Below are 14940 nucleotides of genomic sequence, written 5' to 3'. Positions count from 1 at the left end.
TATGACCGTTAATTCTTTTGGTCCTCTTTAAGACTATTCATCTCACAAAGACTCCCGTGTCAAATGAGTAAGCCCCATTAACACGTCTCTCAGACTCTCAAGTCTTCTATGACTCGTCTCCAAAACCCCCCTCGTCGATTGCTAATGCCTAAACATTCTTGGGTTTCTGGGTCCCTTGCAATCTGCTAAAATAAGAAGAAAAATGAGAAATTTTCAACTAAAATTTGCAGTTTTGGTGCCTATTTTCTTGTGGATAAATAGAGCAGAATCAAAGTGCAGCAAAAGTTGTGATTCCTTTGCTTCATACAACGTGTGGAATGGAACAAATATGACATTCATATCAGAAATGTTTGATACTTCCATAGATAACATTCTCAGCTTCAATCCTCAAGTCCCTGACAAAGATATACTTTCAGTTGGTTCAAGAATCAAAGTTCCCTTCAAATGCAATTGCATTAATGGTCAGTTTCTTGCTAACAATTTCTCTTACAAGATAATATCTCATGATACATACGCAAAGGTTGCCGAGACATACTATGCCAACCTTACCACGGTTGATTGGCTGCGAGCTAATAATATATTTCCTGACAATAATATACCTGATGTTAATACAACCATAAATGTTGTTGTGAATTGTTCTTGTGGAGATAAGAAAGTTTCAAAGGATTATGGGCTGTTTTTGACGTATCCGATTGAGCTTGGTGAGAATTTGAGTACCATTGCTAACATGTCCGGCCTTAGTCCAGAGTTATTGCAAAGTTACAACAGGGGTTCGGATTTTAGCAGTGGCTTGGTTTTCATCCCAGAGAAAGGTAATTAATTTTATTCATTTAATGTAAAGTTTTAGCTACCCATTTATTCTTGATTAGTTTGTAGCCATCTTTTGTTTGACGATCATCTGTTTGCAAATTGCATTCTTTGATGTGTTTAAGCATTAAATTACCTTTTCCCGGAGATTCTTGAATTGGAATTTAGAGCAGGTGGTTGTTGAATTCATTAGACCCTTATGCGTTTGAACCGGTCATTCTCATTGTATTTTTACCATTCAAATTTGCAGATCAAAGTGGAAAGTATCCGCCGTTACAGATGAGGTAAGATCTGCACTTCGTGATGCTCTCAAACCATGTTGAATACTAAAATTGTAATAAAAGAGAAAAAATCTTAAAAAATGCTTGTTTCAATTTGTATGATCCATCTTCTGTTTTTGCAGCAGAGATGGTACGGACTTCTTTGAGTGTGCTTCACTGCTTCTTATCTGAATTTTCTGTATATGAAGTGAAAAGATGAAATGTCAATTTGATATAGATGATATCATTAGTTCACATTATTATAAGCAGGAATGTCGAGAGCAGTTGTTGCTGGCGTGGTAGTAGGAGCAGTTGCTGGGGTTCTATTTCTGGCATTTTTCCTATATACTGGGTTTTGTAAAAAGAAAAAGAAGGGGAAGGACTCATTTCTCCCTGAAGCAACAGAAAATCACCATGGTAATTCTTTTGGTTTGATGAATAGATGCAATTATTTGTCAAGGTAGAGGCGTCTATTGCTGATTCATTGGTTCTGTTAATTAATTCGGTGTTATAGGACACATGATTTTTTGGTTACATCTGCAATTAATGTTATGCTGTCTTTAATGCTAACATGAAGAGTTGTTAACAACTAAGGGCATGTTTGGTTGACAGCAATCTACGGGAATTTCTAAATTGCTAATTTGAAATATGTAATTCCTCACCCCAATGATTAATTTTGGCTCATCTTGTAGCTTTAGGTCCGGTAAGTACTTCGGGAAAAAGTAGAACTTCAGAATCAGTTGCTCTAGTTGCTTCTCCTGGGCTCGCAACTATTAGTGTAGACAAATCAGTGGAATTCTCATATGAGGAGCTTGCCAGGGCTACCAATGATTTCAGCATGGCTAATAAGATAGGACAAGGTGGCTTTGGAGCTGTGTACTATGCAGAACTAAGGGATGAGGTTTGTAGTTTGAGGTCAATTTGAATTTAGTCCGTATCTGATACAACATTGGTCTCAACTCCCGATATACCAGGGTTATTTTAAAGTAGCCGTACTCTTAGTTTCGGTGTTTTTGCCACCAAAACGAGTCTTGATGATGATTTGACTCTCTTTGCCTCCACTGCCATTCAGAAAGCTGCAATCAAGAAGATGGATATGCAAGCATCAAAAGAATTTCGTGCTGAACTGAAGGTTTTAACACATGTTCACCACTTGAACCTGGTATCATACTTTCCTTACTGAAGACTTCTAGTTGAAAACTTGCTTTCCTGATATGACAGAATTATTGGTGCAATTGCTCTCAGAGATTTAAACTCATTAGTAAGTTTATCAATGTATGGCTGTTTCATGGAGAAATGCTCTCAATCGGTCAAGTTACAAAATACTTGCCTACAGAAATTTAGATCCCTCAATCACTGTATAAACTGAACATCTTTCAGTTGTCAAGAGCTAACAACAGTTGTTTCTTGACCTCTTTGCCTAAAGCTTCTCCGGATGGCTTTTTTTTTTTTTTAATAAATAAACTTGCTAGGTGGAAAATGGCTTGGAACTTATGACACCGTTATAGCAATTGCAGAGATGATCCTTGTAATGCATATGCTGCTCGCTAATCACTGAGTTTATAGTTCTCATATGTAATATGCATAATGCAGGTTCGCTTAATAGGATACTGTTTTGAAGGTTCACTGTGTGTGGTATATGAGTTCATTGAGAACGGCAATCTGAGCCAACATTTGCGTGGATCTGGTGAGAATTAAAGCTGATTCATTAGACATCCTACATGCACTTCTATCAATTAAACCTTATGTTTGGATATTGTGTTCTGTTTTCAGGAAGGGACCCCTTAGCATGGTCAACTCGTTTGCAAATTGCCTTAGATTCAGCAAGAGGACTCGAGTATATCCATGAGCATACAGTTCCTGTTTACATCCATCGTGATATTAAATCAGCAAACATTTTAATAGACAAAAACTTCCGCGCAAAGGTAGAAAAGAGTTCATGCTGTGAATATACTGATCTCTTAAGTTCTTCTATTTTATTGACTAATACTTTTACAGGTTGCAGATTTTGGGTTAACTAAACTGACTGAATTTGGAAATGCTTCATTCTACACTAGTGGTCTTCAAGGTACATTTGGGTACTTTCCGCCAGAGTAAGATCCTTTTTCCATTTTCCTTGGCAATACTATTTTTTTTTTTTTTTTTTTCAAAAGTTGTTTTCTTATTTTACGTAAACCTATACAAAAACCTTGCTCATGAGCACTTCCTGTGTGCAGGGCTGTTTCTGGTAATGTTTCCCCCAAGACAGATGTATTTGCATTTGGAGTTGTCCTCTACGAACTTATATCCGCCAAGCAAGCTATTGTTACAACAAATGAAACAATCACTCAGTCTAAAGGACTTGTTGCTTTGGTTGTTTTTTTTTTTTTTTTTTTGCCCTTCACTGTATATGATACATACATGCATTCCTGAAATTATTTCATCTATAACTGATTAGGTTGCACATGCTGCTTTGTTCCAGTTTGAAGAAGTTCTCAGACAGCCGGCTCCAAGAGAAAATCTTCACAAACTTGTTGATCCTAGGCTTGGTGATAATTACCCACTCGACTCGGTCATCAAGGTAACAACATATTAACATTTTCATAACAAAATATACGCATCTATGGAATATAGACTTAGAGGATTAATATCGCTCTTGATCACTCATAAGCTGCATTAATTGCTGTTTTGGTTACAGATGGCTCAGCTTGCCAGAGCCTGTACAGAAGAAGATCCTCAACTAAGGCCAAGCATGAGAAAAGTTGTGGTTGCTCTAACAACACTTTCATCTTCAACCGAGGATTGGGATATTGGCTCATTGTATGAAAACCCCACTCTGGTCAATCTAATGTCGGGAAGGTAGCATTTTCAGCTGCAGTGTGTACAACTGATGCCTTCACAACCGCTACTATAAGCAAAAAAAGAGTGTAGTTGCATGCCTCCAATTTGTATGACATTATATATATATATATATATATATATAAGCAAGCTTGGCTTGCCCTTGATATTTCCTCCCATAGATAATAAGTTGGTTTAATCGATGTTAGGTGGGTAATTATAGAAGAAACTAGAACGGTAGGTGAACAAGAACAAATTTCATGTTACATCATGATAATGCTGGAGGCCATACTCATACATTATGCTGGCCAGCCACGGGAAGAAATAAAAAATAAAAAAGGAACAGTCTGCAATGTTTTGTTGCTAAAATACTGTAGCACTGAATAAGCTGTTTCTACAGAACTTTTTGCTAAAGTAAATACGAGCTTTATGTCCTTAATTTTGTATTTTTAAGTAAACACATGCATTAGGTAAAATTTTGAGATTAGCCATAAATCTAAACTTGTAAGCTTGTTATGGAGCTTCTACTGAGTTGCTATTGCCTTAATCTAACTTCTGAATCTTGCTTCCTTCACCTCAGCTCAAGATTTAGCTTTTACTCAAATTCAATGCACACATACACGTGGGAGAGAAAAGAGAGAGAAGTGCACTATACTCATGCCACAAATCTATAAACAGTGAACTCCCAATGAGTTGAAGTCACTTAAATATTGTGGCTGAGTGTAGGGACCTCTCATGTGTTAATACAAAATTACTCATCCCATCATAAGCTAAAATAACTCAATTAAGGATTATACTTGTTCATAATAAACTACTATATATAAGGTATGACGAAATCAAACTTATTAACATAATATTTGATCACTTAATAAATGAGCTTGTCAAAATTACTTTTTAATATTTTACATTAGTCACATACTCACATATTAATTCGGTAAAATATAAAAAATAATTATAATAATTTATGCCAATCCACAAATAACACTTTTTTTCCCAAATAATTATCCATAGCAACCTTTTCCTATATTAACTCAATATCGTATATCTAAAACCATAACCACCAGTCCACCATTTTAAACATTTTTGTCATGAAAAATGAAATTTTCATAGCATGTTGAAGATGGGTTATCTCCTAGTATAACAAATTCGAAACAGGTCCAGTCGGGGGCAGCATGTGATTACAAGTTTAATATATCATTTTATTTTGATTGTGACTGCATATTTAATTGGGGGTCTAATTGCACTTTGTGAATATGTCAAGAGACTTCAGCATTTAAACGCATTCGCGGACAAAAACGCCACTACCTACTTATGCAATAGGATCAAAACTGGAAATGGTCATAATTGCCACAGGCCCTAAAAATCATCTTCACAAAGTCAACAAAAAGTTGCCATATATCCAATTAAAATATAGGTAAAGCTATATTTGGTGGTTCTAAGAGTCAGTTCTTTGAACTAGAAGTTGGATATTGGAATTGAGAAGATAAGATTTGGTAATGGATTCTGTCTAATCTTTGAATTAATACATGATCATCTTCTTTTAATATGTTGGTGGCCGGTGGAGAAGAACAAACTTGTGAAGGCGAGCCAATCGACTCTCGGCATGAGCACATCATCATATGAAACCATTAAAATCCAATATTTGCCCATGCTTTCATATCTGGCTTTGATTAAATGTGTTACTTAAAGAGTCGATCAATACACGCGCAATTAGGACCACAGATGAGAAGCAAAGAAATCTAAAGGTGCATGGTAATTTATATTGTCAACTACTCAAGCAATTGAAATTCAAGGGTCCATTCTTCAAAAAAAAATTGGCTAACACATTCAATTTGTCACGGAACACATCGTTTTAGCATAAAACACCAAGTTATTGCAACGTAAATGTTCGGATAGATGAAAAAACATTGAAACATGCTGCGCAGTCCTTTTAAAAAGTTGCTTAAATACTATTTGTTTCGGATTTTGAATTGTGGATTTGATAGTTAATTACATCCGTAACTTATATTAATTTAAAATCTATTTTATTTTTTTATAATTCAATTATTGCTTGTCAAATAATTAGGGATCATAAAAAATTACTTTTATGAATAAGAAAAAGTTACACACTAGCCGATGAATGAATGGTCAGAATGACAATAGATTTTAGCAAATGATAATAATGAGAATATTTTACTAATAATTATTTCTTGAGTATCTATTATAGGCATAATCCATTTGTGAAGCCTCTGTTACAACAACCGTACCAATGCTGGCTTATAGTCCAATTTAGTCCATCAATTATATCTAAAATAAAAAATAAATAAAAAATCAGGGCCGGTCCGGTCCAACTGGGTCCGTGCTGTCATATCCCAATTCATCCGCGCAGCCAACGCTGTATCCACGCGGTGCGTCAAATTCCCCACTTTTTCCATCAATGACGACCTTCCACACCCTCACATCATGCAATAAAATCTGCTCGTGTAGTACACGCTCTCTTACTTTGCGTGTGATAGAAGTTTATGTCTAACGGCCAAATCCAGAAAACCCAATAAAAGTAGCCGTTGCGAGTCCGGATTCCCACGTGGACGCTTGCCGACACAGCAGGCAGGCTACTATTATCTAAATGACTCGTCGCTTAATTTACACCAAAAGGAACCAAATTGACGAACCTTTCAATTCGTAGTGTTCAGCCACGAAAACGACACGGTATGTTGAGGCGTAATAACACCTAGATCCCTTATTTTTATAGATATTACAAAAAATACCAATTTTCTAATTTTCTAATACAATGATTACCTTCATTTGACATCCTTCTATTGCAGCATACAGCCATTACTTTTCTTTCTTTTATAAATTATATTACACTTGAAGGTTTATCAAAAGTCTAAATTTATATAATTTTAACCTAGTTTGAAAGGTATGATTTTACTGGAATAACATTTAGTATTAGATTAAATTGAATTAAAACGGATTAGATTAGATTACGTATAGTTTTATTTATTTTTTTAGTAATTGGTATAATATAGAACATGACTATGTTAAACGTAACTTAATAAAGATAAATAACCATTAAAATAGTATAATTATTTTAAATTATATTATTAATCATTGAATTTAATAATAGAATTATTATAAATAAATAATTTTAATTTAATAAAAATAAATAACCGCTTAAATAGTATAATTATTGTAAATTATATTGCAATTCTTGAAATATTGTTGTAAATAAATTTCCAATAAAAAATTTGATCTTTAATGTAATACAAAATTATAGTTTAAATAAATTATGAAATTAATTTTTTAATTTAATTTACGTGAATAATGGTTTAAATAAAAAGAAAAACAGTGATAAGAAGAATCTTATCTACCTGCACCCAAATTGAAATGAGGATTTATAGTCCCACTACTTTTGAACTAAGATTTGGGTTAATTAGTTAGAGTTGACAGCCAAACATGTGCCACAATTGGATTTATTTGTTTTGTCCCCAAAAAAGTAGTCCAATCTTACCTATAATTCTAGCATCCAAATGTGGTCTAGAGGTTTATCAAGTATTTTCAATTACAACATAATCCGAATATTCATTAAGAAGTATAATTTAAAAATCTAATGAAATAATGGTGAGATCTATCCATATATATAATGTATATAGTTAAGAAAATAAATAAGTATCAACAAGAAGACTTAAATAGTTTAGCACTTTCCGTTATTTGATCAAAACTTTTGGGGCTTCATTAGTTTAAATAACAAAATTATAAGTAAGAGATTTGTGTGAAAAAAAAATTAAAGAATTTGAAGAATTATATGAAAATAAAAGAAAAACATAGAAGTATTTGTACATTTCATCATAATCTTAAGAAAAAATTTAGAAATCTTTACACTTTTTATTGTAATCCATAAGACAAATTTGGGACTTCTGTATGAAAAAAAGAAGAAGATAAATAACATCTTTAATTCACCAATATGGGATTAGGTAATAGGTTAGGACATGAAATAAATTTTTATTTCACGGCGTTAAAAGAACGTTTATTTAAAAAAAACTGGTTATTCATAGAAATAGAACATAACGAGTAACAGCAGGGACTTCTGTGTGAGATTAGGCAAATAATATCTTTACTTGTGATTTTTGCTGTGGAATGAGCGGATGTATGTGTGTGTATAATTTATAAATGCCCGAAGCGAAAAATGAAACGTAAAAATCAAGGCTTATTAAATAAAATCCGAAACCGAATGACCCCACACACGACAGTAGTGAGTAGCCTCTGCTTTCTCTTGATAATTTTGATGATATCCACCAGAAAATCTTCTCTCTTATTTCGCTCTGTAAATTCACTTTCCAAATTTATTTGACACAACGACTAGAAATTCTGGTTTGTTGAGGCTTGTGTTTGATTTGTTCACTTATTTTCATCACTTGAGTTTTGTGGAAGCTTGCCTTGTACATTTTACTTACCCTCGGAAGCAGGTTGAAGAATGTTCTTAGCTTGGATTGAGTTTCTAAGCAATCCAAGCACTCCTTAATAATTCAACTTCAGATCCAATAAATCTTATAGGTTTTCCGTTTGCTTTTCTTCCTCTCGCGCTAATGAATTGGTACTCTACTTGTTTCTGTTTTTGAGGATTGGTGATTCGCTGTGAAGATAGATACATAATTTCGCATAGAAGGTATGAACTTTTCTTTTTTTTTTTGGAGCAGCGGCTGGTTTTATTTTTGGTTTGTCCTCCTTTATTATTGTTATTTTTTTCTATTTATTATTGTTCGTATGATTGAAGCTTAGTAAGCAAAAGACTAGTTTTGAGAATATTAAGTGGTATTTCAGGAAACAAAAAAAATTTGGAAATTGCTTTAGTTATAGTGTAACACAAGTCTCTGGTAGAGGATTTGTGCTGTTTTTATTCAAAACTTTCTACTTTTAGTTATTTTTCAGCCGATTTAAGTTTAAGTTTTGCGCCCTAAAGATAAATCTGTCTTATTCTTAATTTGATTAAGATTGTATTGGTTAATATAGTCGAGGTTTTTATTTTTAGTAAATTTTTTTTTTCAGTTTGATTTTGAATACTACTTGTAATTTTCATTTGGTTCAGATTTTGCTTCTTTCTCTTAAAGGATATGTTTCTTCTTGATCAATTTTTCAGGGAGAAAGCAATTGTTGTCGGAGATTTATAAATGGCGACGCTTGCGGATATCGGGGTTTCAGCAGCTCTTAATATTCTCGGTGCCTTTATTTTCTTAATAGCATTCGCAATATTAAGACTTCAACCATTCAATGATAGGGTATACTTTCCAAAATGGTACCTTAAGGGTTTAAGAGATAGTCCTACTCATGGAGGAGCTTTTGTGCGGAAGTTTGTCAATTTGGACTTTAGATCATATATAAGGTTCTTGAATTGGATGCCTGAGGCATTGAAAATGCCGGAACCAGAGCTTATTGAGCATGCAGGATTGGATTCTGCTGTCTACTTGCGCATTTACTTGATAGGACTTAAGATTTTTGTTCCTATAGCATTGGTTGCGTGGTCTGTTTTGGTACCGGTTAACTGGACAAATGACACATTAGATGTAGCCGTCAAGATATCGAATGTAACTGCGAGTGACATTGATAAGCTCTCGATTTCAAATGTCCCACTTAAATCACAAAGGTATGAGACCTTAGCCACTTTTTTATTTTTTATTTTAGTTTTAATTTTTTGCTCTTGACTTATTGTCTTTAAATGAAAATGAACCTAGGCCTTTGCCATGACATTTTGTTCCCGGACTGCAGGTTTTGGACTCATGTTGTGATGGCTTATGCCTTTACCTTTTGGACATGTTATGTGTTGCTGAAGGAGTATGAGAAAGTTGCTAATTTGCGGTTGCAATTTGTTGCCTCAGAAAAACGTCGCCCAGATCAATTTACAGTAAGTTCTTTTCTTTGCTTTAAATTAGTTTGATTTGTAATTCTTGTTCCAAATATCTTTGGGAATTTTATTATGTATTTGTTAATGAAAAATGAGGCTTTTAAATAATTGTTCAAAGTGAGGCTCAAGTTTTATACTGGTGTATAATTCTTACTAGTTGCCACTTTGGAACTAGTTAAGTTGGTAACATGATAAAGAAAATTTGAGAAAATGGAAGTGTTGGTCTTTCTGTCCTTCAAGTTTTCTTTGTTGTTCTAGAAAGAATCTGTCAACACGCATACCATCTGCATCAGGCAATTTGATTATATGACTTTGTAATCGATACTTACTAGTATACGCTTGGAACTAGTTACATTGGTAACATGATGAAATAAACTTGAAAATGTTTGTAACAGACTTTCTACCGTACAAGTTTTCTTTATTGTGCTAGAAAGCATGTGTCAATCTGCAAACCATCTGCATCAGGGAATATGATTCTATGTCTTTGTAGCCAAAACTGAAAGTCTTGTGGCATACCATAATAATTAATAACATCTATGTTGTCTGTGGTAAATGAATTGGACCGTACTTGCATTTTTATTTAAGATGCTTTTTATATATCATGCTTCAATGCCAATGTTGTATGATGGAATCTTATTGTTCTACAGGTCCTTGTTAGGAATGTTCCTCCAGATCCAGATGAATCTGTTAGTGAGCTTGTGGAGCATTTCTTTTTGGTGAACCACCCTAATCACTATCTAACGCATCAGGTTGATTTCTGTTAAATCTGACTCTTTATATTAATATTCCTTGGTTGGAGAGGGTTGCTTTTTAATGTCGTGGAATCTGATTATTTCAAGAAATTCATTAACGTAAAAGAATTTCTTGTTGACATTAGAGGTCCATATTGAGTTTATGGCTACAAAATGGGATGTAGTTCATTGAGCTTCCTCCTAGTGTGAGAAGTATTTGATCCAAATTTAACATGGTCCAGCTACCTGAAACACATATTTTGAAGATATTCTGCATTTTGATTGTTTGATATAGTAAGGCACATGTTTTACAAGAGATATATATTTTAGGGAATCATTCTATTATTGTTGTTCAATATTGAGTTTGTTGAAAAAACTTTTTGCAGGTGGTTGTCAATGCAAACAAACTTGCAAAATTGGTGAAGAAGAAGAAAAAATTGCAGAATTGGCTTGACTACTACCAACTTAAATACTCTAGAAATAATTCTAAGAGGCCGATGATGAAGGTAATCAACTTGATATGTCATTTTGTAATCTTTTAATTTTGTGATTGTCATTAATAACTTTGTATTTTTTCTTTGCCAGACTGGTTTTCTTGGGCTTTGGGGAGAAAAAGTGGACGGTATTGATTATCACATATCTGAAATTGAAAAATTGTCAAAAGAAGTGAGTATCCTTGCTGCATTGTTTTCTATATTGCTTTTGTAGGTGATGTTTTCTTAATTTGTAAACAGCTTTGATGTGACTGGCCTAGCGGCATTATTCTCAAGCCTAGTCATGGTAGCTTGTTTTAAAACATATAAATTGTATTCTCTTTTGTAACTACACATCATTTTAAGCTGTTTCAATGTATAATTGTATTGTACTTTAAAAGAAAGTATATTTGCCTTTAAATATAGCACTTACACAACTAATTGGAAGGATTCACGATCCTGAAAAATTTGGTTAAACTGCTGAATATATTTTTTTGTGTCATTTGAATCACTGGCTGAGCTGTATAGCATTGTGTTTCTCGCTGCTTGGCTCGTTCTCCATCATCTATAAAACTGTTTGCTGGTAAACATTTGAGTGAATAGATATATTGTTTTTCTCCCTTTCTGTGGTGTCGGGAATGTTTTGGGTTAAACTCTGACATTTCTTGTAGTTTTTGAAGTGTAGGATAGTCTTTCTGTAGTCTAAGAATAGTGATGGATATATGAATTTAGTTTGGTCTATAACTATATTTCTCATTTGTAATAATTAGAAGGGGAAAATGTCTATTTAATACTAAAGACATTGTCTGGGACGTTCATTGTGACTGATATTTGAAGGCTTCATGCATGTTATGTAAGGGAGTTGATATAGTGATTTGAAAATTTGTATGCTTGCTTTAAGCCATATATTTCCCTCTTTTTATTTTTATTTTTTTTAACACAATTGTATTTATATGTATATTATTTTGCCATTATAAGTTATTTCTAAGAAGAAATGCATCAATTTGATGGTGTTCAGATAGCTGAAGAGCGAGAAAGGGTTGTCAGTGATCCTAAGGCGATCATGCCAGCGGCATTTGTTTCCTTCAATTCTAGATGGGGTGCTGCTGTTTGTGCACAAACTCAACAAACCAGAAATCCTACTTTGTGGTTGACTGAGTGGGCTTCTGAGCCGCGTGATGTTTATTGGCAAAACCTAGCAATCCCATATGTTTCACTTTCAGTTAGGAGGCTAATCATGGGTGTTGCTTTCTTTTTTCTTACCTTCTTTTTCATGATTCCTATTGCAATTGTACAATCTTTTGCAAGCATTGAGGGAATCGAGAAAGCAGTCCCATTTCTGAAACCTGTAATCGAAGCGTAAGTTTCTGTCATCCTCAAACCCTCTTCAGTTGGCATCCAAATTGCATAACTATAGTTTACTGATTTAAATTTTATTTGTAACTCAGCAAATTTATCAAGTCGGTCATCCAAGGTTTTCTACCCGGAATTGCTTTGAAGCTATTTCTCATCTTTCTTCCAACGATATTGATGATCATGTCTAAATTTGAAGGCTTTATATCTCTATCTTCTCTTGAACGGAGAGCAGCTACTAGATATTATCTTTTCAATTTCGTGAACGTGTTCCTTGGGAGCATAATCGCTGGAACTGCATTTGAACAGCTGAATTCCTTTCTTAAGCAGTCGGCAAATGAGTACGTTGCAACTGACTGATCATCAGCTTCTCATTTCAGCATTGTTTAATTATTTTCAGCAAACTTATAGGCCCTTTGTGCAGTAGGGGTGGCATTTCTTCTTTCTGAGATGTGATTGGATTTTGCATTCCCCATCCAATTTTGTTATCTTTAGTTTTCTTGACATTTAACTTTTCTCTCTCTTATGACAGTATTCCCAAGACAATTGGTATAGCTATACCAAAGAAAGCAACTTTCTTCATAACTTATATAATGGTCGATGGATGGGCTGGTATAGCTGGAGAGATTTTGATGTTGAAACCACTCATAATCTTCCACCTTAAGAACTTCTTCTTGGTGAAGACTGAAAAGGACAGGGTGGAAGCAATGGATCCAGGAAGTCTTGGTTTTAACAGTGGAGAACCTCGAATACAGTTTTACTTTCTTCTAGGCCTTGTGTATGCCACAGTGACACCCCTCTTGCTTCCTTTCATAATAGTTTTCTTTGCGCTGGCTTACGTTGTTTTCCGTCATCAGGTAAAGAGTCAATTCTTTGATTATACAATGTTCAATCTAGTTGATAATTTAAAATGTGCATGTAGGAAGGGCCTTGCCAATCAAATTAGTAAAACCCAATATTTTCGTTCGTTCAACCTAGTAGATGAAGGCCCAAAGTTTCAATCTTTATTTCAAATATTGTTGAGACATGCCAATGTCATGATTTTAGAATTTTCTTGCAGGCAGTAAAGCATTATTTTTAGAAAGATTTCTTTTTGTTGACTCAACTGTATGTTTTTCTCTTAACTGTATGCTTTTTCTTCCTGATATTTGGTTGTGTATGTTAATCTTTTTTATTTTATTTATTTTATTAAAAATGTAGATTATAAACGTTTACAACCAACGGTATGAGAGTGCAGCAGCATTTTGGCCGGATGTCCATAGACGTATTATAGCTGCATTGATTATATCACAGTTGCTTCTTATGGGGTTGTTGAGTACAAAGAAAGCTGCTCTGTCAACACCATTTCTCATTGCTCTTCCTGTGCTGACAATTTGGTTCCATTATTTCTCAAAAGACCGCTATGAATCTGCATTTGTTAAATACCCATTACAGGTTTGTTCGTGCTTGACATCTTGAAAATTTCTCTCCACATTTGTTTCTGTTGATGACTGACGAAGATTACCTAAACAACTGTTCCTGACTTGGTGTTCTTTTCTGTTATGATTTTCAGGAAGCAATGATGAAAGACACCTTGGAACGTGCAAGGGAACCGAACCTTAACTTGAAAGGTTATCTTCGAAATGCATATATTCATCCCGTCTTTAAAGGTGAAGATGATGATGATGATGCACTTTTCAACAATGAGGAAAATGAAAATGTGTTAGTCCTCACGAAACGCCAATCACGAAGAAACACACCAGTGCCCAGCAAAATGAGTGGTGCATCCTCACCGTCTTTGCCTGAGGTTGTTCAGGAAGATCCAGAGCCTTGATTAGGTATACGACTTGTACTCGCATCTTGAGTCTCTGCACATAGTGTTAATGAGGGGTGGTGACTGTAAATTATTTGAGCTAGAAGATCGCAGTTTATATTGTTGTATAGACAGAGAGGCCGAGCGCCAGTTGAATTCGGTCTACATAACTTCAACCAAGAAGCAACTTCTGGATTTTGCAGCAGACGGGGAAAATGTTAGAAAAGTAGATTGTGTTAATGTTGTGAGCTGGGCAATTATTTCTATTTGTTTGTATATGAAAGGGCATGCATGCTTAACACTGCCCTCAAAGAATCCTTTCCAATTTCATGTATGTTTGTAAGTTATTCAATTGCTGTTTTTTCTTTTTCTTTTTTAAGCATTTTATTCCAAATAAAGTCTAAATTATTATAATTATAGTGTAATCCCCAGTTTTATAGTGCGGATAACTTGAAAATCTGTATAGAATAACCTTGCCCGTAAATGTTGAAATTAATTTGCTTTGGTGATTGTTAATATAAATACACAGTTATATTACATTAATCACGAATGATTACGGGTCATTTTGAAATTGTTTTTGGGAGGATTAAAAGTGATTTTGAAATGTTAAAAGTTAATTTTGATATTTGTTGATTTTTTTAAAATTATTTTTGACAAAATAACTTCATGCCATAATAGATTTTGAAAAATAAAGGGTTTGATTATAAGAATCACTATATATATCTTAAATATATTATAAAAATCTTAAATTATCTTTATTAATTAGACAATAAAATTATTAATTTTAAAAAAATTATTATAACAAAATAAAATGACTAATATAAAATAT

The 14940-nt window shown here is 33.9% G+C and overlaps 3 protein-coding genes across 8 annotated transcripts; all 3 read left to right on the top strand.

Annotated features, from left to right (window-relative positions):
* Positions 1-61: 61 nt before the first annotated feature.
* LOC102617620 (chitin elicitor receptor kinase 1-like) lies at positions 62-4323 on the top strand. Of its 6 annotated transcripts, none has more exons than XM_052434690.1 (11): positions 62-812; positions 1058-1091; positions 1211-1484; positions 1760-1968; positions 2140-2229; positions 2661-2754; positions 2841-2992; positions 3066-3135; positions 3284-3419; positions 3505-3627; positions 3745-4323. In XM_052434690.1, exons 3-11 carry the CDS (start codon positions 1340-1342, stop codon positions 3788-3790), a joined length of 1065 nt encoding a protein of 354 aa, XP_052290650.1. In that variant the 5' UTR covers positions 62-812; positions 1058-1091; positions 1211-1339; the 3' UTR covers positions 3791-4323. The 6 variants fall into 6 exon arrangements, with proteins under 6 accessions (XP_052290650.1, XP_052290647.1, XP_052290648.1 ...); XM_052434687.1 differs by having other exon boundaries at positions 64-812; positions 1338-1484; positions 3066-3160; XM_052434688.1 differs by having other exon boundaries at positions 64-812; positions 1214-1484; positions 3066-3160.
* LOC127900356 (chitin elicitor receptor kinase 1-like) lies at positions 329-1259 on the top strand. The gene is made up of 3 exons (XM_052435009.1): positions 329-812; positions 1058-1091; positions 1211-1259. The coding sequence occupies exons 1-3, from the start codon at positions 329-331 to the stop codon at positions 1257-1259; spliced, it is 567 nt and encodes a 188-aa protein (XP_052290969.1).
* A 3728-nt stretch (positions 4324-8051) lies between the features above and the next one.
* Positions 8052-14525, top strand: LOC102618085 (hypothetical protein). The gene is made up of 11 exons (XM_006467325.4): positions 8052-8529; positions 9001-9504; positions 9627-9762; positions 10410-10511; positions 10880-10999; positions 11079-11159; positions 11985-12325; positions 12415-12660; positions 12852-13176; positions 13520-13753; positions 13872-14525. Exons 2-11 carry the CDS (start codon positions 9032-9034, stop codon positions 14130-14132), a joined length of 2319 nt encoding a protein of 772 aa, XP_006467388.1. The 5' UTR covers positions 8052-8529; positions 9001-9031; the 3' UTR covers positions 14133-14525.
* Positions 14526-14940: the final 415 nt, after the last annotated feature.

Source organism: Citrus sinensis, chromosome 2, assembly GCF_022201045.2.
Source record: "Citrus sinensis cultivar Valencia sweet orange chromosome 2, DVS_A1.0, whole genome shotgun sequence".
NCBI lineage: Eukaryota > Viridiplantae > Streptophyta > Magnoliopsida > Sapindales > Rutaceae > Citrus > Citrus sinensis.
This window is presented reverse-complemented; position numbering and strand designations above follow the sequence as displayed.